Here is a 25,761-nt window from a genome sequence, read left to right on the forward strand (position 1 = left end):
AAGCTCACTGCCGAAGTGCGTGGCATCGATTGCTTTCAGGCCAGACGGTGCCGGCACGCTGGGTGGGCCGCTCGCTGAAATATTAATATTTTCCCCTTCTCGAAAGTCAGAGTTGGGAAAAGTAAAACGAAAGTGCGTTCTGGTAAGCGAACGAAAAAAAAAGAAGACCCAATACATACACCTATAAAAGCTATGTCGAACCCGCACGTGTTCGCTCACTCAGCTAACAGCTCAAAGTTAGGCCACCTACTGCGATGCACGCTCGATGCAGGGTATCGTCATAAATTGATAAACGATCCAATAAAGGAAATACGGAGACAACGCGCCGTCACGTTTTGACGTTGGCCGAGATACGGCACTCACCGGCGTTTATCAAGGCTCTAACGCTGATAGTTTTGCGTCTGGGAATCGTCAAGTGACTGATCATCACGGTGGATGCGATATTTCAGCCTAATTTAATCGCACGTCAAAAAGCGCACCGCCTGAAGCTTTACGCCTAACGTGGGTATCAATTTATTTTGTCTGTAAACGACGATGGATGGTGGAGGCACGGCACTAATATTTCCCGCATGCATTCAGCGTTTCTTGCAGTAATACACATTTCAGAGGATAGCGCAAAATGTTATTGTTTTGTTCTAATGTTCCCATGAATCGCTCTATTTTATGTGCCTTAAGCGACAAACATTCGTATAAAGAAACTTGTTTCGGTGTATTCAATATACGTGAAAAACCGCAGTTATACTTTCGGAAAACAAGTGCTTAATCTCATAACACCTTCCTAAATTGATTACCATGCATAAGGCCAGCTGATAAAATAATATATAGACCTATATATATATAGAATCGATATTCGGGGTTTAATGTCCCGAAACCACCATAAATATATATAGAATAATACGTCGAGTGCCGATAACCTGGCGTACCAATTCAGATGCAAGACCATTGAATTAGATATGCCCCACCCGCCGTGGATGCACAATGCCTGCGCTGTCCCATATCTAGGCAATAGTGCACGGCTGTGATTCAGGGTTGCCAACCGTACAGTAATTGTTTTATTTGTAGGGTACTTCTGGTATATTTCAGCCAGCGTAGGGTAGTAGGGCGGTAATGCGATTTTCCTGTTTGACGAGGGGTAATTCCAACATATCGTTGGTCACTTATCGTTGAAAATTGTAGAAGATCAACGCGAAACACCTGAAAATTATGGTAATGAGAAGGTCCTAAATCTAATTCTTTCTTCGAACAAAAGTGAAATTGTTTTAAAGGAGCCCTGCAACAGGTTTCCCGCTTGGTCGCTAAACGCTGCCGATGGATAGTCGTGGTTCCGGAGAACGTGCGAGACAAATAATATCGCCGCACGAGGCCTTGAATTTACAAAAAGGTTCGCAAAAGCAGCTGAATATCGAATTCTCGTTTCGCGACAATTAAAGGTGCAAGCTCAAAAATCACTCGTCACAGCTCAATGAATAATCCATTGCTTGATTGTGCATGGCGCGCTAGTTCGGTACAGGGGCCATCGAAGGAGGCCACGACTTGTCCATGCATGCGCGCACAATTGCATCAAAAAGACACGAAATGGAAGAAAAAAAAAGAAATACAACTTGCAAGGTCGCGAAGTGCGCGTTACATACATTCTTCCCCGGGCAGCTGCCGCTGTTTAGCTTCCAGCGTTTTCGTTGGGACGAGAGAAGAAAGAGTACAATGGAAGTGTGGGACGCATCTTTGTAACTCAGCTCGTACGGGACGGATTCTAAAATTTATCGGTGGCAAACTTGTGAGGCGATCCTTTGGTAAATCCACTTCATGGTCACTTGAAAAAGACTTCAGGGTCCCAGCGCATAGCGAAGCCGAAAGTAATACGTTCCACATCCTTGTGCTAGCATTGTTTCTGTGATACTAAGCAGCTTTTTGACTAGCCTGTTTAGCGCTGTCCGTAAGTGTCTCCGTGTCAACGCACCGCAGTTGTTGGAACGATGCCAAGTAGGTCAAGTCGCAGCTGCGTGTGTAGGTCACTCTCTCCCTCACATGCAGCAGCTGCCAGCTCCTCCCAACATACCTAGGTTGTGGTGCTCCTGCAACCTCTCGCAACACACTGCTCTCTCACTTCACCATCTCCACCTTCCGCAACGGTTGACCGCACGTGGAGTAGAAACACTCTTTTGGCTTGTTTATCTGCGATGAAACTTACACGAAACCCAACCCGCCTCTCATGTCTTTTGCGTTTCAAACAGACGTTTACTCAATTGAAGGCTACACTGAGTTTTGCTTCAAACCGTTCTTCCAGCACACGCGTCGGCGCCCATTTCAGTGGCATCAACGGCGTGCGCACAGCTGCTGCATCGCTTCACATCACGCTTCTTTTCGGTGAGATGGTCCATAATATTTCTCTAGTGGATGGTTATCAGAGTAAACCGTTCGATGCCTCATCAAACAGCCAACGCAAGTGTTGCCAAGCGACGCCGCCTCATTTCCTCAAAGTGACGCCACATAGTGCCAGAGTTGTTTGTCACCATAAATTCATTGTGACATTGAGGCGAACATTGGGACCCTCGTTTTTATATTTTATACTGTGTCTTAATGCTCTTTGTCAAAATAAAACTCATTGATTTATTGACTGATGCATGAAATAGCGTCTTTTTTACAAAAGATCTGTGACCCGTACTTAGCCTCGCTCAGAATAATGATATAGCAATAATATACTATTATTGTTAATAATATTCTTCATAATATTATCTTATTACTATCTTCGTAATATTGTATTATTATTATTATTATTATTATTATTATTATTATTATTATTATTATTATTATTAGTCTTTCAAAGTTGAAATACTTTATCTTCTGAGAAAACATCCTCATAAATTCACAGCCAACTTTTTCGTGTTTCATTGAAATTAACGTTATTGTTCCTGCATTCTGTGTACTTTTTCGCCACAAATCCTGTAGTAACTAGTAACATTTTTTTTTCTAAAGCCAAATCGTTTACCTTTGCAGTGTTGTTTCTAAAGGCCAAGGCCCAGTTACACTCTCGTCAATGTTTCTACATTCGATTATCACTTGTTTGAAACAATCATTCAGAACATGTATTCATTTCATCAGATTTTCTGGCCTTCTAAAGTCATGCACCGTAAAGAAGAGATTCTCATTCTCTTCACCTTATCTCAATTTGTAGCTGTCGCGCTCTCAGGCATTCCGGCCCCTCAATCACAAAATGTGACCTTGCTTATTCCGTCTTTACCCTTACCATAGTTACACAGACGCTTTTTTTTTTCTCAGGCTCACATTCACACAAGACTCTGAAGAAGCTTTTTGTTTCTTTTTCACCTATGACGTTTTGCTTAAAGTTCTCTGTCACCATGTCCTTTACACTGCCAGTCATAGAGTTTGCTCATGAGGCTCCTAACTTTGCATTAGCATTGAGCCGATGCTCTTCCCGTACATATACAGAACGCTTTTCTCTCCAACCTGCTGTCTTTTAAGCACCTTATAATGATGTTTCTAAACTAAATTTCAAACCACTGAAGAGGCAACCAGGTCCTGCATTTCCATACGTCTGCACGTCGTACAGTGTATATTCTGTACAGATGGGTCTCCGGTGTTGTTTTTGAGATATTTTTTAATAGGCTGCTCTTAGCACCCAATATATGTGACAGTGAATCTTTTACTATGTGTACTTCCGTTTGAAGGCTGTAAAGCAGGGTAATTTTTACTTCGGCGCAGGGCATATCTTAAAAATTGGTTGGTAATATTGATGTAAATTTCTGCTGCTGCAGCCGCATTTCGATGAATGGTGAAGTGAAGATTAGCACGATTTGCTGAAATGGGGTTTCTGGTCTGAGCCAGATGGTATCTGGACTCGTAAATGTACGCGAAGTGCACAGCGATGCCAAGAGTGAAAAACATAATGGTATTTTTATCTTATGTTTTTTGGTTGTTCTACGTATAGGGTAAAGACATAGGTATGGGATACGTATAGGGTCAACGCATGGATTAAAATGAAACGTTACGAAAATAGATGCCCATTGAAAGAGATCCTAGGTGACCCATGTAATTATATTATCCATCTATGCCACGATTCTTATTCATAATGTAGTTTTGGTACAGTACACGTTGGAGTGAGCTTTCGCCTGTTACCCTGCTTTATGAGCTTTGTACAATTACGGCACGACATCCAAATATTCTGGGAAATATATCCGCTATCAATCGCAGAAAGCATTTCCAGGCAGGTGGGTGAACGGTTAACATTGGTGTCTATCACCAATACGGATGAGGCTCCATAGCGTATATGTGCTACGGTGCATGAATAAACGATCATTGATAACCTGTTATTGGGTCACAATGTCGAAGACCATGCATGATTGACGTGTGGAGGCTGAGGGTGTCGTGTAACCGGACTGGTTGTCGCAATGGCAAATGACTAAAGAGACACCATCCCAATTCGCTCTATTAGGTTCGTTCGCATGTGCAGCTTACATGTAGGTGGCTACGGGGTCTATACCGACACATAGGTTGTTTGGCTGCTAAGTCAACGAAAGTCATATGAAGGATGTTTTTTTACGTACTTGCAATCAACTGTGAACTTATCAAGGATTACACTCCAATTTCGCTACACCTAACCAATCAGAATAAATGGACTCTGCCAGATTTGTTTTTATTTCTATGCAATCAAAAAATCAATAGGCTAAGCCACATCCAGCTTCGTTTGTCTAATTAACGCAACCTACTTTATGACAGCATCTTGTCGCTTCTGATGTAGGGAAATAAAAAAAGCACACGGAAGAAGTGCTAACCAAATTATTTTCGTTTATGCTCGTTGTAACTGTACCATCAGCGTCAAATGAAATCAGAACAGTGGCAAGCCTTCCGATGATGTTGCGCACGCCATCCACTTATCACCAATGACAGGCGCGCATATATGTGCAAAGTTGCCCAACAGAATGCGCACCTGTCAGTCGTGAAAACTGGATTGTGTGCACTATACTATCGCGAAGGCTTGCTGCTTCGCGGCTTTCATTTGACGCCCGTAGTACATAAAAGAGAGCTTGGAAACTGCACTGGAGAAAACACCTTCACCGTCAATGCACTTCAAACTCCATCGGGGCACCCAAAATAATAAAATATGCTGACTGTAGCTTAGGGTACTATGCACGAATATTCTGACTTGACAGATGGAACCGCCTGAAAGTGCTGACGCTTCAACTGCGGCCGCGAGAAAGCGATTGAGACCGTCCAGCGTCATTCTTCTCGCTCTAGCTTGCCGAGACAGCGTTGGCGTGCCTCGACGAGCAGCACCTTTTTACGCACTTCATCTAGAAGTGTCCGCTGATGCGGTCTTCACACCGCAATGCAACAAAAACGGGGCAGTTTTCCGCACAAGCAGCACCAATGAACTGCTCTAACCTCTCGCGTTTCTTTATCACTTTGTTGGTTCGTCTACCTAGTTTGTTATCTTTTGCCTTTCGCTCTCAATCGGCTTTTTTTTCATTCACTTTTAAAAGTTGGATGAACCGTTATGGAGAATAAAATGATGAGTGGTAGAAAACACACTTGGTGCTGAGTGCCTTTTTTGCACTCTTGCCCAGTTGCCTCTTTTGCCTCTTAAGCGTTGAATCACAGTCAGTTTTATAACCATTTGTTTCTCTTTTCTTAACCTTATTTCTGTATTCATTACACCCCATCACTCTACTTTTCTTTGTCCTCTAGTGGTATCTCTTAAGGGAATACAAATAAACAGAACTATGTCTAAACAAATATATAAAGTGTGTGAAAAAAGAACTAGTGCCCTCAATGCGAAATGATGTGCTTGATTTCATTATTATTTATTCCTTCACTAAATTTCTTAAGTAGCAAGTATATAGGTAAGTAAATTAATTGTTGTTCCTATTTGTCAAATATTTGCATTTATGATTTAGTGTATCAACAATGTCATCAACAAAGGTTGGAATTCAGGCAAATGCCTATTTTGTGCTATACGCTCCTATCATGCCACCTTCATATGTGATCATGAATTATAGACTATCAAGGGCTTTTATGGCGTTTATGTAGCGCCTTAAAACACCTATTTCTCAGAGTTGTCTATTTTCAATACAAGGGTATATATGAACATCTATTAACCTCAAGTGTTTCTTCCTGGTGCAAAGGCCACTCACTATTCATGTTACCACGTAACATGGACTACTCGCTGCTCAATAGCGTGGAATGTTGTCCGATAGTTGAATAAACGGCTGAAAGACAACCGTTAACAACTGAGGAATCGGACGCGAGAGCGCAGAGAAAAATAGGAAAGAAGTGACGTGCACGCCTCTTTTGTTTAGTTAGTAATTTATGCCACGCCAGAAACCGGTTGGCGCGAAACAACCCGGCCAGTAGGAAAAGAGCAAGAGGTCGGAGGAAGTGATTTTAAATAATGAAAAAAAATGAAAGAAATGTGAACCCCGCCACTGTCAGCAGCAAAGTGCAACACGTCAGCAGTTGCTCACAAGGGGAAAGAGAAGGAGGGAATTGAAGGGTTCGAGCTAAGTTATTATTTAGAGGGAAATAACAGATTGGGAGATTGTTATAGAAGCCCGTAGATGGGGCCCATATCAGCGAGTGGTCGTCGAAGAGAGAATATCACGGGCTGGTCAACCATCAGCCACAAAATCCACAAAGGCCCCCATACCTAAATGCGTTTGTGGTGTCCAGACGTCCTTCTTTTGGCCATGTTCGCACACCCCACCTCTTTTACAATGAAAAAAAAATCTCCTGATACTATACCACTATAGACGTCTCCTCTTGCTCTGCCCGTCTCAGTCAAGGCGAATAAAAGGCACACGGGAGTATGTTAATTTGAAAGTGGACACTTATTTGTCTCATTGTGCTACAGAGTAGGTGCAGAGACATGGTTCCGCAAGGCATTCGTGACAAAGGACAATTGCACGGTTACGCTCAGGTGTTGATACTTGAGGACCACTTTAAAAAACAACATATTTTTTGTAGTCCTGTCGTAAATACAGTAAGCACGCGTCTTCGAAATCATCCGTATAAGGCAAAAAATCATTGCGCTTGTATTCATGAGACTATCAATTTGAAACCTGTTTACCTGTTTCGCTTACCTGTTTGGGAGACTAAAAATTGCATTTTTATTCACTCGAAATAGAGCCTCCAGTACACAACATTTGTTGTCTTTTTGTTTGCTACGTATTGTTTTACGTGTTTTTTGTATACATGAATATTTCCAAATTCTATCGAGAACAAACTTCACGGCACAGTGTTTGCTACACAACAGCCTAATTTCTTGAGCCGTTTTTGAAGTCAACGAAAATGGTTGTCTCATCTCGAAAATGCCTTTACGGTCGTGTATTTCCTCAATCTATTTTGATTGCGTCGGCAGGCCACTCACCTCGTGCCTTGTGGCACCCCATAAAACAATTGGCGTCTCAGTGCTGGCAACTCAGTGCTGGCAATTTCTCTTGACTGGCCTCAATGAAAGAAGACGCCCTCGTCCCTTTTGAGTCTTTTTATCTCTTCAGAGTCATGTCTCATGAGTGCGACATCTTGAGAAGGGAGAATCCATAGACGTTCTCGGATACGAATGTTAGTTTAGTGGGCTGCTTTATATTTTGTAGGACCTGTAAGAATTAGCGGCAGATTTGCCGCATACTGCATAAGGCATACACCGGTTGAGCCACTACAAGCGATCAGCCTTGAACTAGATGGAGCGCGCTTCTTTGTGTGTTTGTTTGTAGCCTGTCGAATTGGGCACGTACTCACTCAGGTACCCTAAACGCTTTTTGTAGCCTGTGAATGATAACTACACTATTGCTTGCTAAGTCAATACTAAAGCTTTACAAAGAAAAAATATACAAAAGTTACAAAGATAAAAACAAGAAAGTGAAAAAAGTAGAAAAAAATAAAAGGCAATAAATGCTAACAACATAAAAGGAGTGTGAAATTTTAGCTTATTAGACAGCGGAGGTTACTTGACCTGATTCAATGCGAATTTATGTCTTTCATATATTCACGTTACCATTTGGATCACAACCGCTTTATGAGTATATAATAAAGTACAGAACAGGTTAGAATACGTTTAGTTGCTTTGATAAAACTACAAACTATATCAAATACATTTCTGTAGTAATGTCCCAAGATATAGGTGCCGGCATTCAGAACATTTTCTGCGGATGAAGTCAAACCTACCACCAGAAATAGATTAACAAAAAGTCTTTACTTAATAGATATTTACGACCGGATACAAAGTGATGTTCACGAGCTTCTGTTCTTTTTTTTTTTTGCAAAAAGGTCCCGGGCACCATGATTTCGCCCGACCAGCTCTGTGGAAGTAAAACTTGAAGGAGGGGAGATGGCATCACAATTTGGCCAAACTAACTTCAATATTTGTAGATTGACTCCACTGAGATTTAGAAGAATATCTGAGGTGCTGATAGACTGTCTATTTAGTTATGCGTTCCATCAAATTACTTATTTTTTATATTTATCTGATGCTATGTATTCTATTTCTGGTAGTACCTTATCTATTGGTTGACCAAGCGAAGCTCAAACTAATAAATTCACCAGTTCATTTAACCATATTCCACCGTGAACTGGGACCCACAACACACAAGCGTCATCATCTTCACCTTGGTGTAAGAAAAATGTATTATTATTTTTTTTTTGCATCGTGGTTTTCCCAGAGGATTGATCGATATGTAGGGTGTAACGTCCTAAAACCACCATATTACTATTAGCCGCTAGACAACCGTGGTAGGGGAGGTTTTGACAGAGCTGGTGCTGATGTGACCTGGTACAAAACAAATGAATAAAATATTCACTGTTCCTACTTGTTTCACAATCGCAAGATTTAGAATAACATAAAGGTGACTTATCAAAAGCCACCGTTTTAGAGCATATAATCTGTCAATCTGTTTTTCTGGGCATGCCTTCCTTTGTATATTTGGCGGGAAGTTGTGACTAACAGCTTTTTGGAACACTCATACAAAACTTTCTCTACTTATTTTACATATTAGCGTCATTCCTCTCTCTCTATCTTGCAGCCTGGTTGGCCACGGGGCCTTGCGCACACGCGAAGCCACCGTCCATGGGAGACGTGGTCTCTACGCCATCCCTCCGTGGTCCTCGGTTCACCTTAGAGCCGCCTCATCGGTTAGAATTTTCAAACGCCAGCGGTGGAGAGCTCCGTTGCGAAGCAAGGGGCGAGCCAGCTCCATTGCTCGTGTGGGCAACGGCCGACTCCGTTCCCGTCACAGTCGTGCCAGGCGTCCGCGTCTTGGCCGAGGACGGCGCCCTGGTGTTCCCTCCTTTTCCAGCAGAATCCTACAGACAAGACGTGCACGCAGCCTCATACCACTGCATCGCGTCCAATGAAATCGGCACGGTGGCAAGCACAGACGTACACGTTAGCGCTGGTGAGTGAGCCGATTACTCGGGAATTCTGAAGTGGAGTTAATATAGGCTCGCGGGGTTTCTCTTGCCAACGTGCATAATTTTGGCTCCCTTGGAAAATAGCCCCGTATCTGCGTACTACGCTGCAAAGTCGTTGAAAGGCGAGACTTCGGCTGGAGCTTGTGCAGAACCCAGGGCAACTGCTAGGTTACAACACCGTACGGCATTAGGCTTTTTCATACCGTGTGTCCCATTTTCAGCGCAGCTTAAAACACAAGGGGCCAAATTCGCAAAGCTTTCTTTTGACTCAGCATTTTATAGGTCTAAAGTTCTCTTATCTCGAGGTGGTACGATTGCATTGGCAGAAACCTCATTAACTCTGTACTATTAAGGGCAAGGAGGAGACACGGTAGCGGATGAAACGACAAGGAAAGAAAGAAGTGTGTGCCGATAATCGAAAGATGGCATGCAAAGCATCTAGTAGCGAGAGTGTACGATGATAGCCAATGAGTTTCTGCATCTCAGTTTCAGTTCCGTGGGCATATGCTACAGTGCTTACGCGATGCCGCGTTATAACAGACGTTGGGGCGTCCTGCGGAAAGCCAAGCGCTCGTGATTCATCAATGATCATAGCTAAAAAAATTAGCCCCATATTTGCATGTTATACTGCAATGTTGTCGTCGCGTGTGGAGAAAGTGAACAAAACATTTATTTTATGTTCTGCGCAAGAAAAAATGGTAAATGGTATTCTGTAGGCACTGCGTTAGAGTGCCTCGAGTGTGCAGCAGAGGCGAACGAACGCATCAAGTCACGTCCCACGTGAGACATGAGCGCCACCTGCTACCTGGAAAGCGAAGCGCGTGGCTTTTATACGGGTGTGCGCGCCTGTCTCAGAGGGTAGGTGCCACCACCATCTTGTCTTAGCAAAGCGTTGGAAACACTCGCCTTTTCGTGCAAGCGTCGCATGGTCAGCGCAGCGTGATAAGCGCTACGGTCCCTAAAATTACTGATGTATGTCTTTTCTAGTAAAAGATGCCAATGCAGAATATATACGTGTTGTTGTGGTGCCCCAGACATGCGCAATAATTGCTTTTTAAATGACGGTTGCACAAGTATGAACGCTGAAGCTTGAGGAACATTGGTGGGCGCTTCAGATGGGGTCAGCCGTTTCAAGTACCCGATGCCGTTGAGAGTGGACAAACAGACAAATGTACAGACAAATGTACAGACAGACAGACAGACAGACAGACAGACAGACAGACAGACAGACAGACAGACAGACCTCAATTTTCGCGTCGAAGGTCCCCAAGAAAGAAGAAAAAAGTAATTGGTCGAATACTTCAAGTCATATTCCGTGTGCCACTTCGCCAAGTGCAAGCAAATAACATTGCAGGCACACAGCAGCAATGAAACCATGCAAAAAATGATGCATGCAGTGTTTGAAGAAGTGAACCAATTATTTTCTCCAGTTTACCGCGACTAGTTAACTGTATACATATCAATAAATCTGCGCGGCTATTCAAATAATCCAGCATATTCGAGGACGATATAGTGGGGACCGTAAGGGTGTTTTGTAGCTGGACGTATAAAGGGTTGCCTTTCCTACAATATTCCTAGTATAAGATACAAAAGCGGTTCTTGTGCCTCCAGAAAGCTTTTGCAGAAATATAGAACAGCAAAATATAATTGCATCGTGAGCACAGTGTCACAGGTTGACGCACCACAAAATTTTGACAAAGCCAGAATTCGAGAACATGCATGCGCTTACGTTTGTATATGTGACTGCGTAAAATGAGGGATATTAATCGGGAGGTATTTAGGTGCTAATGCTGATAATAAAACAAGAACAAGGTGCACCTATTTTGTTTCGTGGCGTTTGCGTGCGCAAACATGAAACAAAGAACGTTCGCGAGTCTCAGTGCCAAGTGACATTAGCCAAAGCGCGAAACGAACGAAAAGAAAAAAAAAGAGAGAGGGATGACAATAGCGTGCATTTCGTTTTATCTTCAAAAAATCATGAAGTCCAAGTGATCGAAAAAGGGATAAAGACGATCCTCTGGTACAGAAGGTGTCATGGAAGCTTCAGGGAAGTAGCGTCGCATGCTTGGAGAGCATAGAAAAGTGATGTACCCGTTTTAAGGGAGCGACAGTCACACAGAAAGCGACATAAAGCGTGACTGTGTTTCAAGAGTCAAAGCTAATTAGGAGAGGTGCGAGTGCATTAGCGTGCATTTCGTTTTATCTTCAAAAAATCATGAAGTCCAAGTGATCGAAAAAGGGATAAAGACGATCCTCTGGTACAGAAGGTGTCATGGAAGCTTCAGGGAAGTAGCGTCGCATGCTTGGAGAGCATAGAAAAGTGATGTACCCGTTTTAAGGGAGCGACAGTCACACAGAAAGCGACATAATTATGTATAGAAACTAGCTGCAAGCTAATAAGTATGCATATCTGCAAGAAAAAATGTATTACTGTGTTATCTGTATCACATGATGGTTTTTTTTTATGTTGTTACCTCAGAGCTGACCTGTACACTTTTTTATGTTGCACATTGTATTGGACCGTCCACTAGCCACTTTAGGCTATCGGTCCAAATAATCCCTGTAATTGCATATATCTATTTATGAAAATAAAGCTTCATTGATTGATAAAAAAAAAATGTTTGTTTAAATTATGACCATGGAAACAAACTGAGTATTGATTTAGTAGGAGTAGATAACTTAAGGCAACGTAGACTGAAACTCGTCCACGTGCACCGCCTGAAACATTGGTGCACCGCCTGAAGGCGGTGCACCAATGTTTCAAACTTCTACCTGAATAATACTGCTGGTGACCATCGCTTGATGCTTGTGAGTGCTGCCACGACCGCCACCAGTCACTACGACTATTGAACTTGTAAACAGCCGGTTTCTCAATGCACCCGCCAAAAACATCGAACGTGATCCCGTGCTACCCTGACCGCTACGCAGACTCTTGCCAGCGCTGCGGCAGCTCCCCAACAGTAGCCCATGTCACGGTGGAGTGCGCCACAAAATTAGCTCTTCCCTTTCCCGCTATCCTGCACCCCTTCCGCACCAAAGAGCTGTGGGACGATGGCCTCTGCGATGGGCCTCTCGAGGTTTGCCAGGCCTTGGTTTGACGGGTACGGTTGGTCACCGAGATCATCATTGGGAACACGGACTTGGGTTACCCCCCACATGCTTCGGCTCTCTATATAAAATACAGTGAAACCTTTTTTGAGATCAGAACACGGGTCACGCGCGGAGCCGTAGTTTTCTGCCAGTGCCACCGCCGCAGGTGTCTGTAACCAATATTGGACGAAAAAACAATTTGTATATAAAAACATCAATTATACAATGTGATTAGAACCCGAGTCTGCCTTGTGCCAGCTGCATATTCCACCACTGAGCAACGCCATAAACAATTGCGCAAAATCGCTAACAAGTGTGTAGCAGATACCACGCTTCTCTAAAGAATGACGAAGGATAGCATAGTGAATGCAGGCCTATTACACAAATAATATAATATCTTATGGCGTGGTGGGTACAGAGCATTGTGCTTGTAGCAGTTATCTAAAGAGTGTAAAAAAAGGCTCTGAAAGGCCACTGTTCTAGCTTTAGTTTTTACTGTGCTGAGATTTCCACGCAGGACTGGCGTTTTACAGCGAAAGCTGTTATGGGATGACAACTCGTGTCTCTCACGCAGCGCCGTATAGTTGTCTGTCGCCGCCGCTGCCGCCGATGTCCGAAACAATTGTCACACAAAATAAAACCTAGTACTAATGACACTGTGGGGCTCAAACCCAGGTCCGCTGGGTGCAAGACCAGTATATACCTCTGAACCATGCCGGTGCTTGGGACTTGTTGGCAAACTTGCCTGAGGCAGGCTGGGTGTCGGGAATGCAATCGCGTTAATACGACTTATAAAGCGTTTTAAAACAACAAAAGAACAACCAGCCGTCGCACAATGCGAATAGCGTAACGAGTGGGCCGTCCAATACTCCAGCTCATTACAAAACCTTGGTCTTGTTCTCCTAATAACTGTGACGCATGCCCAATTCAGCCATAATTATTTATCGTTGTCAGCCACTGCATGTATAATTGGCGCGAAATTCCTTGCAAGTGCTCAGCGGATACCACGCTTCTCAGAAGAATGACAAAAAAAAAACCTTAGCGAATGCCAGCCTACTACCCAAATTTTTTTCATTGTTAATGTCGTAGTGGGTATCATGCAAGCGTGCTTGCAGCATTTACCCAATGATTGTGTAGAATAGGCTCCGAAAGGCCGCTCTTCTAGCTTTTGCAGTGACTGTGCTGCGCCTTCTGCGCAGGCCTGTCTTTTTTTAATGTTTTGCTCTCTCTCACGGAAACGCGAAACGCAGTAAGAGCGACGCTCAACGGCTACAAAGTCATCGTGTGTGCTGAGGAAGCGTTTCATTGCCTTAGCTGCCGACTCGAGACAAAGACGGAAGAGTGGGTCCACATGCGCAATATGGGTGTGGACGCCGCACTAGCAAGGAAGCGTTTATTTAGCTTCGCTGCCGGCTGGAGAAAGAGAGGGGGGGGGAGCAGTGGAAAAAAAAAGAGGGAGGGAACGTACATGAGCAGTGGGAATGTGGGTGCCGCAGGACAGAATGAGGTATGGACACAGCGCCCGCCATAGTCTGCTTCGCTTCGAAAATCAAGCTTGGCTCTAGTGCAGTAAACCCCAAGGACCAGCTGAGCCAGAGATGACGCAGCAAAAAGTCAAATTCAGAAAGCGCGGCTTCCCCAAGTTACGCTTCGCTTTGGCATTTGCGATAGCATAGCCATAGTTTGGTTTCTGCGCATTTCTTTCTTAAGCGAAACCCACTACCATATACTAATATCACACGGGAGTGCCCGAATGGTTGTTATCTTGCAGATGCAGTGAACGATTTATCTGGAAGGGCCACAATTGCAAATTACTAGCCAAAGGAAGCAGCATCTATTAGGGCACTCATGTTAGCAAAGTTGCTAATGGCGAATTCCATTGAGAGAACAGGAGTAAGGGTGCCGAGCAGAGAGGAGTAGGGGGCAGAGCACTGAGAGCCGCGTCACTCGACCTGCCACTGGAATGCGGCACACCTCCGCAGAGCAGGTGTGAGGGAATAAAAAGGCGAGTGAGGAGAAAGGTTGTGCATCCCAGCGTCCTCTGCTGCAAAACACGTGCGGTCTGATCCGGACGGGCAAGGAAAGCACGTGTGGCAGTGGTTGGTACAGCGCACTCGCTTGCGCGCTATCCTGCAAAGCTGCTGCTTCGTATACTACTACATGATGGACTCGGAAGCTCAGCGCATCCTACTGTCTTTAATTCAACACCAGGCACCATCTAGTACGGAAGGTAAAGTGAATTTGATTGCTTTTTATTTGTTTCAGCGCACTTGTCGCGCATGCAGCATGCAATGCATTCTTGCGCGCGTGGACCTAAGCCCACTATTCTTTATCATATCAGAAAAACACCGTGGATATGACAGCTTTATCAGACTGTTCATGCAGTTACCAGCTGCTGCTGTCATCAGCAGTTAACAAAACGTAAACAATTCTAGAAGTACTGCAGTACACTATCCTGTTGCCAAGTTTCCTTGCATGAGTAATTAATCCTTAATTCAAAACAAACTTACATTGCAGACCCCTCCATCAGCAACAGAATGATTCGCAGCGTTTTAAGAAAAGTAACTGCGAAGTGGCGTGTAGCAAGTGTCACGTGGGTGCAGCTAAGTATTGCACGCAGTAACAATTTATTTTTATTTCTGATTTTTAAGTGGCTAATGTCTCCAGACGGCAGATCAGCATCCCACGTGATACGGTGAAGCCATACATCTCCTCGGAAGCACGATTTCTTATCGCAGGGTCGAGATGCTACGTATGATAAGCGATATTTTTTTTTAATTATCAGTGATTTGTGCAGTGTTTCATGCAGCCCTGTAACATGATGAATTGACTTTTTTAGAATTTGTTTTTTGCTTGCTCTAATCCGCTTACCTTCGAGTGTAAGGCATCCGAGTTTGCATAATGTAGCTGACTACTTGAGAAACCATTTTCATTATATAACTGATTTGATTACATTTCCATCATTGTGTGAAAACAGATGCAGTTCTGCGTACAAATATGGCTGGCGATGTGCCAAGGCGAGGGAGCGAAGAAATGCGCATGGAGCTCAGATTGCCATGCGTTGAAACAGGAGGTGGTAAGTATTAGTATTAACATTATTGCGAGGCACTACATTTACTGCTCATTTATATTTTTTAGATGGCACAGATACTCTGCACCTGCCAGCTCCCACTGCATCAAGATCAGCTGACGGGGAGACTGGTGCTCAAAGCAAGCCATCAGGCTCCAGGAGAGGAGGTGGAGGCAAGTATATTAACACTGAGTGTCTACAATTGCCTCAGCAAGTGTTCTTGGGTAAATCTAACAAGCATGCATCACAGCGTGTAAAAGTGTACTTGTAGGAGTGATCCTTAAATGACAAAAAAAAAAAGAGAGCATGGAAAGCAGACCACTACAATTACTGGAAGACTGGCACAATTTGCATATTGCATTTACATGCACAATACCAGAACTTATCACTTATGTATGTTTGCTAGTCTGCGCAAATGCTTGTTTTGTTGATTAATGCTTGCTGATTGATAATTAAGCTCAAGTGACCGTGCTGTGTGTTAAATTATTCAATTATAAGTAATGCCTGCACAATGACCGACAGTTTCCCAATAAACCATTTATGTGTTGGTTCTTTCTTATTCTAGCTGCTGAATGGACAGAGGGGCAAACAAGGCTGCTCCTAGAGTACTACCTCAAATATTTCCCTCAGATTGGCCCATTTAAAAAATTCAAAAACAGGAAGCAAGCCTTTAAACAAATATCGATGGACATCGAGGCTGTGCTTGGCATAGCCAAAACCCCAGAACAGTGTGAAAATAGGTACAAAACAGTAATTAGGCGTCGGAAGGCGTCTTCCGACCATAACAAAAGGTCTGGTGCTTCACCCACCCCTGTGCCTTTTGACGACGAGGTGAAAAAAATTGAAAGCATTGATGACAGCATTGAACCGGAGGTAGAGCGAGACGCCTCAGGGGCTACATTCAAAGCCTCGCCCGAATCTCCGGCCGTGTTGTCACCTGCCAACACCACTGAGGAAAATAAGACGCAGTCCTCAAATCCCGACACGAAGCCACGGGTAGGAACTGCACGCCTGGCACACATGCAGTTGTTTTTTACTGAAATGAGGGCACTGCAAGAAGAAAAGGAGGCTCAAAAGGCGGCCAGACGTCAAGAAAAAGAAAATCGAAGAGCTGAAAGGCAGGCCGAGCGACAGGTGCTTCGTGAAGAGCGGCGCAAAATGCATGAAGAAAAAATGGAGATTCTCCGTCAGGCCTTTGGACTTCCAAAATAAAGTGGTAGTTTTAAATAAATAAACGTACTACCCAAAGCGATTACTTAGTTTCAATGTCTTTTATTTTCTAGTTTGGCACAATACACTACCTTGAGAAAATGCAAATGGGCCAACAGGTGTGTGGTAAGGACAATTTTTCCCAACCTTGAAGGTGTTTTAACGAGTTCAGCTTTTCAGGTGGGCCTTTGGTAAGCATATATTTGCTCACAACTGCATAACACGTAAAGGAATTCCTTGTTTCATGGCTGCTGGTTCTGCAACCCCATTTTTATCATCAAGTGATCTCTCTTGATGCTAGCCAAGCCACGTAATAGGCTATCCTGTTGGGCTACACTACTGCTGCTTACTTGAACTGCAGAAGAGCTTGAGTCTACATTTGTTGTTTGTGAGGTAAGTGACAGGTCTCGTGACAGGTTCTCTGGCAAATCTCCACAATCAATGCAGAGGTTGTGAAGCACACAGCATGAAATGATAAACTTGGACATGTTATCCACTGTCCACATATCCAACCTGTGCAGTTGTCTGAAACGATTTTTTAAATCGCCAAAAGTATTTTCAATAAGCACCCTTGTCCCGGAGAGTCTTGCATTGAAGGTTTTTTTGATGCTGTCAAGATTCCCATAGTCTCGAATTGGTGTCATCAGGTACTCCCGGAAAGGATATGCAGCATCCCCCACTATATGGTACTTGCTAGAGCACAGTTGTGGCAAAACACTTGAAATCCTGGACCGACGGAAAATGCGTGCGTCATGAATTTTGCTTGGGTAGCCAGTGCTGGCATCAAGAAACCTCTTCTTGTTGTCACAAACACCTTGAAGTGTCAAGGATAGGTAATGGTGCCGGTTTATATAAACAGATCGCACTTTCCTGGCTGGGCACCTGATAGGCATGTAGCTTCCGTCAACACACCCAATTGTGTCTGGGAATCCCGACAGCTGCAAGAGAAAAAAATGTGCACACACATAGTCAAATAAGCATGGCACTAAGGGTAATGAAAGGTGCCAATAACATGCGGAAAAGTTTAAAACAAACTGGAGACTTGAAGCTCATAACGGCGAGTGCAATACACTACCGGTACACATGATTGAAATTAACTGGCTATTTAATTGTGAAGCATCTGGGAAAAATAATTGTAATAACTTATTTAAAAGGTGCATTCTGGCACTAACTAATTCATAATTGTAATAGTAGAGCGGTAAAGAACACATGGGACCGCACGAAGGGGAATTAATGACACATACAGAGTACATACAGAGTGCACAAGTAACTGAACTCTAGGTTTATTCACTGTACATGCAGGACAAGTACTAGATGTACATCACTAAGCAGAAGATGGGAAAATAGAAGAGATATGAAACAGCATCACATGGTCAAAACTACTCAAGAAAAATGTCCGATTGCTGACAGCATTTGTAATACACATGAAGGAGGCTTGACTGTGTGGTGCTCTTTCATATCTCTTGCATTTTTACATTTTCTGTTCATTTGCAGTTCTGATCCTGCATATCAGTTGCTTTCAGTCCTTATTGTGGTTTGAGTAGGTGTAATTCCTCTTAGTCTGGTCCCTTGAGTTGTGTAGAGCTGTATGACATTGGTGTGAAAAAAACTGTAGTTTATACCTTAAATAGCATGTTTACAAAAGCATAGTTACCTTCTCAAAATCCACAGCAAGCTTCTGCAGGTCACTGGGGAACTTGATTACATTCGGTGCTATGTCGAGCAGGAATGCAGTTACTCGGCCCATCATTCTGTGGTGAGTGCTTTCTGCGACTTCAAAGCGGCCAGCGACATCTCTAATGCATGCTTTGTTGGCTGCATACCTGAAAAGGAGAGGATACTCTAATTAAATAATGGAATTAAGCTTGCTGTTGCTGTCAATGACTGAATAATGGTGTTAACAATGCTGTCGCTGTCAATGAAGCAAATTAGCAAGACAACTGAAGTCAGAAAACACGATTCCACCTTTTTGGGTGACACCTTAGAAACTCAAAATATTTGATTAGTAGAAGCACTATCTAAATAACAAATTCTAATTTTAATTCGCGCATTACATTTATAAGTGTGGAGATGAAGCTCACTGTGAACCTGCTGACACAGCCGATTTGAAATGCTTCGTGAGCAAAAGTTTTCATGGTTGTTTGTAATGATGCATCATGAATTATGCTTTGCCACTGATTCTAGTAACGAGAATTTTGTGAAGCTCAGTGTGTAGGTGTACAAACTACGAAAGCATTTCACAAAATACTATAACTCTATTACGTTCGACACTCGCTAGTAGCATTTAACAAGTTTAAAGCAAGGTGGTCCAATGACATGCTGCGAATTAGGTACATTTATTTGCAATATTTCATATGCCTCTAACCCACTATAAAACGGATTATGCAGTGACCTGATGACAGCGGCATTCCTAAACGTACGGACACTCACCAAAGAAAGGAGAGAATGTGTTCTTCAGCCGACTTGGCAGGCAGGCCACCATGATCACTGTTCTGAGGGCAGTGCGGTGACTTGGCGAATTCTGCTGCCAAGAAGTCCACGACCGGCCGCGTGACGCGGAAATTTCTTTTGAACTGGAAGAAAACAGGCCTTTAAGCAACCTAATTAAAACAGAAGCCGAATGACTCACCTCCTCGTCGGAGTAGCTAGCCACCGTCTTTGTAACATATGCTTCCACTTTCGGCCTTCGCTCTGGCAGAGAAAAGAGCTGCTGAAACGCTGCTGCATACACTTCGTCGTCATCGTCGCTGCTGCTTGAACTCGACTCGGACGTAGAGCTCCAGCAGCTATCGCTGCTGACATCGTCTAGCTCGTCAAATACTTCGGCAAGACGACGACGTTTTGCTGCCTCCGCCATCCGTGAATCTGAAGGCAGGCAAGGTGGACGTTCACTGCCAGAATCTGCCGCTACGACGTTAAAATCGTTCGAGCCCGAGCACCACGCACGCTTCGCTGCCGCCATAACCGCCCGACACGACGCCGCAAAATGTAAACAAGTGAGGAGGATTGCTGAGAGGGTATGTCCGGACATGACGTTCCAAACACGTGGTTTCCTGCGTTTTCCACTCACTCCGCTTTTTAAGAGGGAGCAGACAGAACTGCTCCTGGCTGCTCTCGGCGCAGCAAAAGCGCTCTCGCTCTACCAATGGATGACAGTGCTCCTACTCCTGTTCGACCACTGAAACACGCCGCCTCGGAAGAGAGCACTTTGAGCGTGCTTTTGAGTGCACCTGCTCTCCCAATGGAATTCGCCATAAGACGAGCGTCCTGAAAGCACCCTTTCTTCTCTCACTTACGCGTATGCATAAAAAAAGTCACACACTTAAATGTGTACATGAACGGGTGCCACATTCAATGCAGTATGCAACTTTATATCTCACTAACTGTGCAGAGTGTTCTTGCGAGTTTATAAACGAACTGTGTTAGTTTTGTTAGGACATTAGTGAACTCCCAGCTTGAAGCTTTTGTCACTTACACATTTTACCCCATTTAAAAAAAACCTTCAGCTGACGCGCTTTTCAGTTGAAAGTTAATATTCACGCAAAATTTCCAGTAGGAAATAACGCTACGTCTTGTGTATGATGGTGTGACACAAAAATACATAGAAAGTGGTGCTGGAATACGTTATTGAGTTATCAAAAAATCCTGGAATTAAGGTCCTGGAAGCGAAGAACGAAAGATACTACTTGGCTTTATTTAAAATTTCTATTCTTTGTATTCATTGATTATGATGTTTCTAGTGTCAAATATGATGTTTCCTTTCATATAGTTGAGTAACACAATTTAGTGTTGTCTCTGTAATTTTTGAAAAAGCTCAAATAAAGCGAACAAAAGGAGAAAAAAACGAAGACCTAAACGCACAGCTGTTTCGGACTGTGTGCTGTGTAATTTTTCCTTTAACTGCTTGGTATGTTATTAGAAGATAAGCCACTCACGTTAAACTACTTGCTCATACAAATTATACTCCTTGTGCTCGCTTGTTCGCAGTTGTGGACTACCACTACGAGCCAAGGGTGCAAGATGCCTTTGTGATACGCGGCAACACGGCGGTACTCAAGTGCTACGTACCTTCGTACATTCGCCATCACACGGTGGTCGACGCCTGGATTCGCGATGATGGCTTCACTATCAATGCATCGGGCAACAAAGGTGCGCATGTTATCACTCCTTGCACTTTGCGAAGTTCAATGAACCGCTCGGCGGCTCGTTTTGGAGTGCTCCAGAATGCTCTGGTGACGCACGTCACATTCACCTGTTCGAAATCCAATGATGTAAATACTTTCGGCTGGTTTTTTAGAGCGCCATGATCTAGGTCGGGGCACTCACTTAGTTATATGCTAGGTCATGTGGTTTTGATGTCATTCGTATGTGATTACACGAGTAGCATCCATATGATGTTTCTTGTGCTACAACAGTACGCGTCACAAATGCAATGCAAGTGTTCGAAGTTAGTCTGTTTTAACAAATGTTACATAACTTTTATTCCTGTTTTCATTATTATAACCCCAAATTTGAACATTGAGCCAATTATAAATATGTATATGACCTCTTCAGGTTAACAACACCCCTTTTCTTTGGTTCGAATGTAGCACCCCCTAGAACTACAATTCACATGCATTTTAACCTTAGCGGTTTTACATAAATACGCAGTATATCATATTTTTAAACAGACTCGCAAAATTGTACAATTGCAGCTCAGCATAAAGCGAAACAATCTATCTCCAAGAATGATGTTAGTGAAGAAGGCTTCAAAAAATACTTGAAAGTTATTTTTAGTTATTGGTTATTTTTGTCTTTAGTGGTAAACTTGTGCCTTGCAAAGTGTTTTGGGCCTGCGTTCCAGTGAAGCTTTGTGCAACCGATACAGCGTTAAGGCTCTCACTGCTCAAAGCCAGCGGACACTGCCTCCGAAATTGAATCCACGCATTCAAAGCGTCTGCTGCACCCGCCACGCTTCACCGTTGCTTTGGTTTCTCTCTGAACGCCCTGCAGCTGAAACGGAAAGTGTGTTTTAGAATATCGAAAGTATGGGTGAATCAATGTAAAAATAAAAGACAATTCTTCAAACCAAGTCAGTAATGGATATTGGAAGTGCAGCCGTTTTTTCGTATTACTGGACGGAGACGTGTTTCGTATACGAGAGCAGCCAAATTTCTGGCTCAGGTTAGCAGCGCCTCTAAGTGGGTTTGTCTCGCTTCAAAGCTGCCTACTGCTTTTGAAATATGTGGTAAGACATTCAGGACACGCACCATTTGCCATAACTGTTTACAGCTCAAACCTGACAACAGCAGCCTCCCTCTAGACCGGTCAGCTAAAGGGTCATCCGATGTGACACTGATATACTACATCTCTCAGGGTTTAGCGCACTTCAGCTTTGCGACTACTCAGACAGTGAATGACCGCTAAGCTTGTAGCAGGGTCCCGCAGCTGTGGTGCATGCCTTCTGTAATACTAAATTCAACCGCACGATAGGATATCGGGAACGTACGAGAGGAAGCTGTAATTGTCGGAAGGCAGGTCAGCAATGCAGTTTCATACTTACTATCGGCGTCAAAGGAAACGTGAACAGCGGAACGCCTAGACCAAGCAACAGCAGAGCAATCGTGGCCGTCGTGAAGTGTTCACCAAGCACCAACAAAGGGGGCGTGCATCCGGTTTGGCAGCACTCCGCTAACCGCCTATATAATTTGCTTGCCTTCTTCTGTTGACATAGCACTATGATAACTGTGACCGGTTTGGCATGCCGAACAGTACTGGTCCCTTCACTTTTGCTTCTCTTTTGTTTATTTTATTCTTGCTTTGTTTTGCATATCAAAACTAGAGGACACGCGAATATATGGAAATGTAGGGGAATCGCCCATTGCTGCCAAACCAGAAGTCCGCGCCCGTCAATGGCTGTTGATGACTAGGTTGCGCTCACCCTAACTTTGCTAAATCTTGAGTCCTGTGCTCCAGCGTTTCATTTGACGCCAACAGCACACTCACAATCAAGTGATCAGGTGGTCAGCGCACTGTTTCCAAAGTAAAACTGTTCTTTTGCTCAAAGTCACTACACCTGTCCCTCATACATCTTTTTTGCGTTGTGCGTTTTTCTTTGCATATACGATTCTCCTCAGGTAGTTATGGGGGTACCATAGTACAATTTATATGATTGTCAGTTGCGGAATAACTTGTGTGCGCTTTTACTAAAGTTTCCAAGTTGGCGAGCTCGCTAGCATCTAGCTCATGCCATTTTCAAATAGAAGTTCCACTGCGCTGACAGAGAGTGGAGCCGATATTGCTTGTTATCATGCCCCTTTTTTAAATATAACTCACTTTGTTCTCTTCCCAGTGGCAAACGTACACATTTGCTGTGATATCAAGTGCACTTGATCTTCGGTCAATTTGCAGCATCGACTTTAGTAGTACAGCCTACCTACTTGGGGCGCACGTCTATTCGTCCTGTTATAGTCACCACTTCCCTCGAACTCCACCGAGGGACAAAAAAAATGCGTTGTGGTATCAGCATGAACAATCCAAACAATATGCTTTTTTGGCCTTCTTGTAAGGTTTAACATAAACATTGATCAATTCAAGGCTCTATTTGCAATGCTAATGAACCTGCCTATATCACATGGCCTGATGACGCTGGTTAGTTCCTTCAATGCTTTTTTCCCCGTACCTCCATTTCATTATTGACCTCGATCAACATGAATACAGTGTCAGTTGATGACGGGCCAGTATGACAGCAGCAAAATGCAAGTATCTGGGAAAAAAAAGAAGAAACAGGGAGAAGCCACTTATCCAGTCTGTCTAGTATTTGACATATAAGCCTCCAATACTAATAATGAGAAGGCATTGTCATCTCCGCCAAATCGTACGCGTATTGTGCCACGTGTCTTGTAACGGCTACGCTCCCGAGTGATTCTATCAGGCAACTTCATCAATACCATTGTGGCGTCGCATTGAATAAAAGAGCCCTTAAGTACGCGAGGCCATTTGAAAAAAAAAATCAGTGGTTTACCTAACTTGAATAATGCATAAGGTCATTAGCACAAGCCATTAAAATCATGGGTCTAATAAAGAGTATCCTACCATACATCGGCGCTAGAAAATATTTAATGTGGTTCCATAATGTCTTTGTCAAACTGTCAGTTATTCCCACATTAAAACAATAGTTTCGCCTTGTGATACGTTTTGAAGAAACTGTAGAATAATTTTATTATCATAATCTAACACACCACAAATTAGAACGTTGAAAAAACTTTGAAATCCCGCAGTTCCGGGCAGCGTTGAGAGAACTGGTGACACGCTCTAAGCTTGTTTTATCGTATTTCATCTCGACGAGCATGCTGGAAGCTGCCGGGAAATGCAAAAGAGGGATGGGGCCCAGGATAAGGATGATATGGAAACGGGAATGAATGTGAGATAGCAATATGCCGAGCATTTTGTCTCTTTTTCTCGAACATATACGCACACTTCCAATGTTATGAGCATTGAGTTACTCTGTATTTTAACGCAATATCTCCTACGGCAGCCCCTGTCGTGTAGCGAACCGAACATCATAAGTAAAGTTTACCAGCCTGTCTGTTTCAAATTTTGTAGACACTCTCTATATCGAAGTGTAGGTGACATATAGCGGTACACTTTGGAGGCCGCGGTAACCTTGCATGACAAGAAGCGCTATAATGAATTGTCTGACCGTGTTCTGTGCACCAGCTTTTTTCAACGTCAGCTTCCTCTACTGATATTAGCAAAATTCACATGGCATATTTTCAAATAAACTCAATCTGTTAAACACCAGGTGACGTCTCGCAAGGCATCTTGCTCCCAAAGCTCGTATCAGGGGTGCAATGCAGGATGGCTCGAGCTTCTCGGGCAGCCTAGTTTGCTCCGTGCTCGCTTGCTGTGGCCGTGGCAGGAAGACGGGGGGTAGAGCGTGATAGCAGCGTTGATAAATATGGCTGCACGACGCGCGGGCCGTTTGAAACACATGTGAGGCATTTGTGGCGATTATCAAAGAAACACCGCGTGTGAGTTCGTCAGTGCCGCCACCCACTAACATTTTAGCAGTGCAGCGAGGTGAGCATGATTGTCGTGCTGTATTTTTGCTCACTCAACACGCACCTCCCACAGGTGTGTTAGTGGGCATATATCCTATTTCGCACAGGTCATTTCATTTCACGTGCAGCATGGAAATTTTCACTCTTGAAGGCAGCAAGGGTGCACACGCAGCACTCTCGTGCTGCTCGTTTCGTTTCTTTCAAGTATTGCAGATAAATAGGAGGACAGGTGGTCACCAGGACCGCTAGTTATTAAAGGGTTGTCGCCAGTGCTCGGGAAGATGCAGAGTCGCGAAACTCGGCCGATCCAGCATAGCGCCCTAGAAAAAAAGTGATATGGTAAGCGCACCGGTGGTTTAGGATACAAGGATATGCAATGGTAAGTGTTACTGCATTGAAAAAAGTAAGGGGTCGGTTCCTAACCCGCGTTCGTACTGTTTTTTTTATTTGCAGGTGTAGTACCGTAGTTAAGGGCAATGTCATCTCACATTGCTCAAGAGAACCAAACAATAAGTAGGTTACATTCGGTCTACACAAGAACCAATCAGACAATTTCGTTTTGTGTGCTTCCTAATAAAAAAACAACATTTCACTTATGCACCTGTGTCACAGAACGAGCGCTAAACAAGAGCGCGCCGCCAAATCCTTGCGACAACGGGCGGCAGAAACGCCGCGAGGTAAAAAGAAAAAAAAAAAGAGAAAGCAAACATCCAGGGCTCCCGGGCGCGCGCTCTCCCCGCAGAAGCACGGCTTCGCAGACGATCCTCCTCACCCCACATCGGCGGCCCAGCAAGACCGCGATTTTTCTCGAACGAAGAAGGCGGGGTCAGACCGAGTGAATCATCCTCGGGAGAGGGCAGTCGAACCGTCTCGTGCCTCTCCCCAGCCTTCGCTGCGTATCGCGCCGACGAAATGACGAGAAACATCTGG

At 43.8% G+C, this 25,761-nt stretch overlaps 3 protein-coding genes across 4 annotated transcripts in view; 2 read left to right on the forward strand and 1 right to left on the reverse strand.

Moving 5' to 3' along the window:
- Positions 1 to 25,761, forward strand: part of LOC119170774 (cell adhesion molecule Dscam1) — a 220,900-nt gene that overhangs the window by 56,708 nt on the left and 138,431 nt on the right. For both annotated transcript variants that reach the window (XM_075886711.1, XM_075886712.1), the window contains exons 3-4: positions 9,033 to 9,404; positions 20,777 to 20,938. In XM_075886711.1, coding sequence (XP_075742826.1) covers positions 9,033 to 9,404; positions 20,777 to 20,938 — 534 coding nt within the window. The remainder of the gene's footprint in view (positions 1 to 9,032; positions 9,405 to 20,776; positions 20,939 to 25,761) is intronic.
- On the forward strand, positions 14,533 to 16,832 carry LOC119161137 (uncharacterized). The gene is made up of 4 exons (XM_037413485.2): positions 14,533 to 14,740; positions 15,488 to 15,586; positions 15,649 to 15,753; positions 16,146 to 16,832. Exons 1-4 carry the CDS (start codon positions 14,671 to 14,673, stop codon positions 16,790 to 16,792), a joined length of 921 nt encoding a protein of 306 aa, XP_037269382.1. The 5' UTR covers positions 14,533 to 14,670; the 3' UTR covers positions 16,793 to 16,832.
- Positions 16,837 to 19,968, reverse strand: LOC119161980 (putative nuclease HARBI1). The gene is made up of 4 exons (XM_075886713.1): positions 19,419 to 19,968; positions 19,220 to 19,362; positions 18,444 to 18,612; positions 16,837 to 17,727 (listed from the first exon to the last, which is right to left on the reverse strand). Exons 1-4 carry the CDS (start codon positions 19,818 to 19,820, stop codon positions 17,032 to 17,034), a joined length of 1,410 nt encoding a protein of 469 aa, XP_075742828.1. The 5' UTR covers positions 19,821 to 19,968; the 3' UTR covers positions 16,837 to 17,031.

Source organism: Rhipicephalus microplus, chromosome 2 (assembly GCF_043290135.1).
Source record: "Rhipicephalus microplus isolate Deutch F79 chromosome 2, USDA_Rmic, whole genome shotgun sequence".
Lineage (NCBI taxonomy): Eukaryota > Metazoa > Arthropoda > Arachnida > Ixodida > Ixodidae > Rhipicephalus > Rhipicephalus microplus.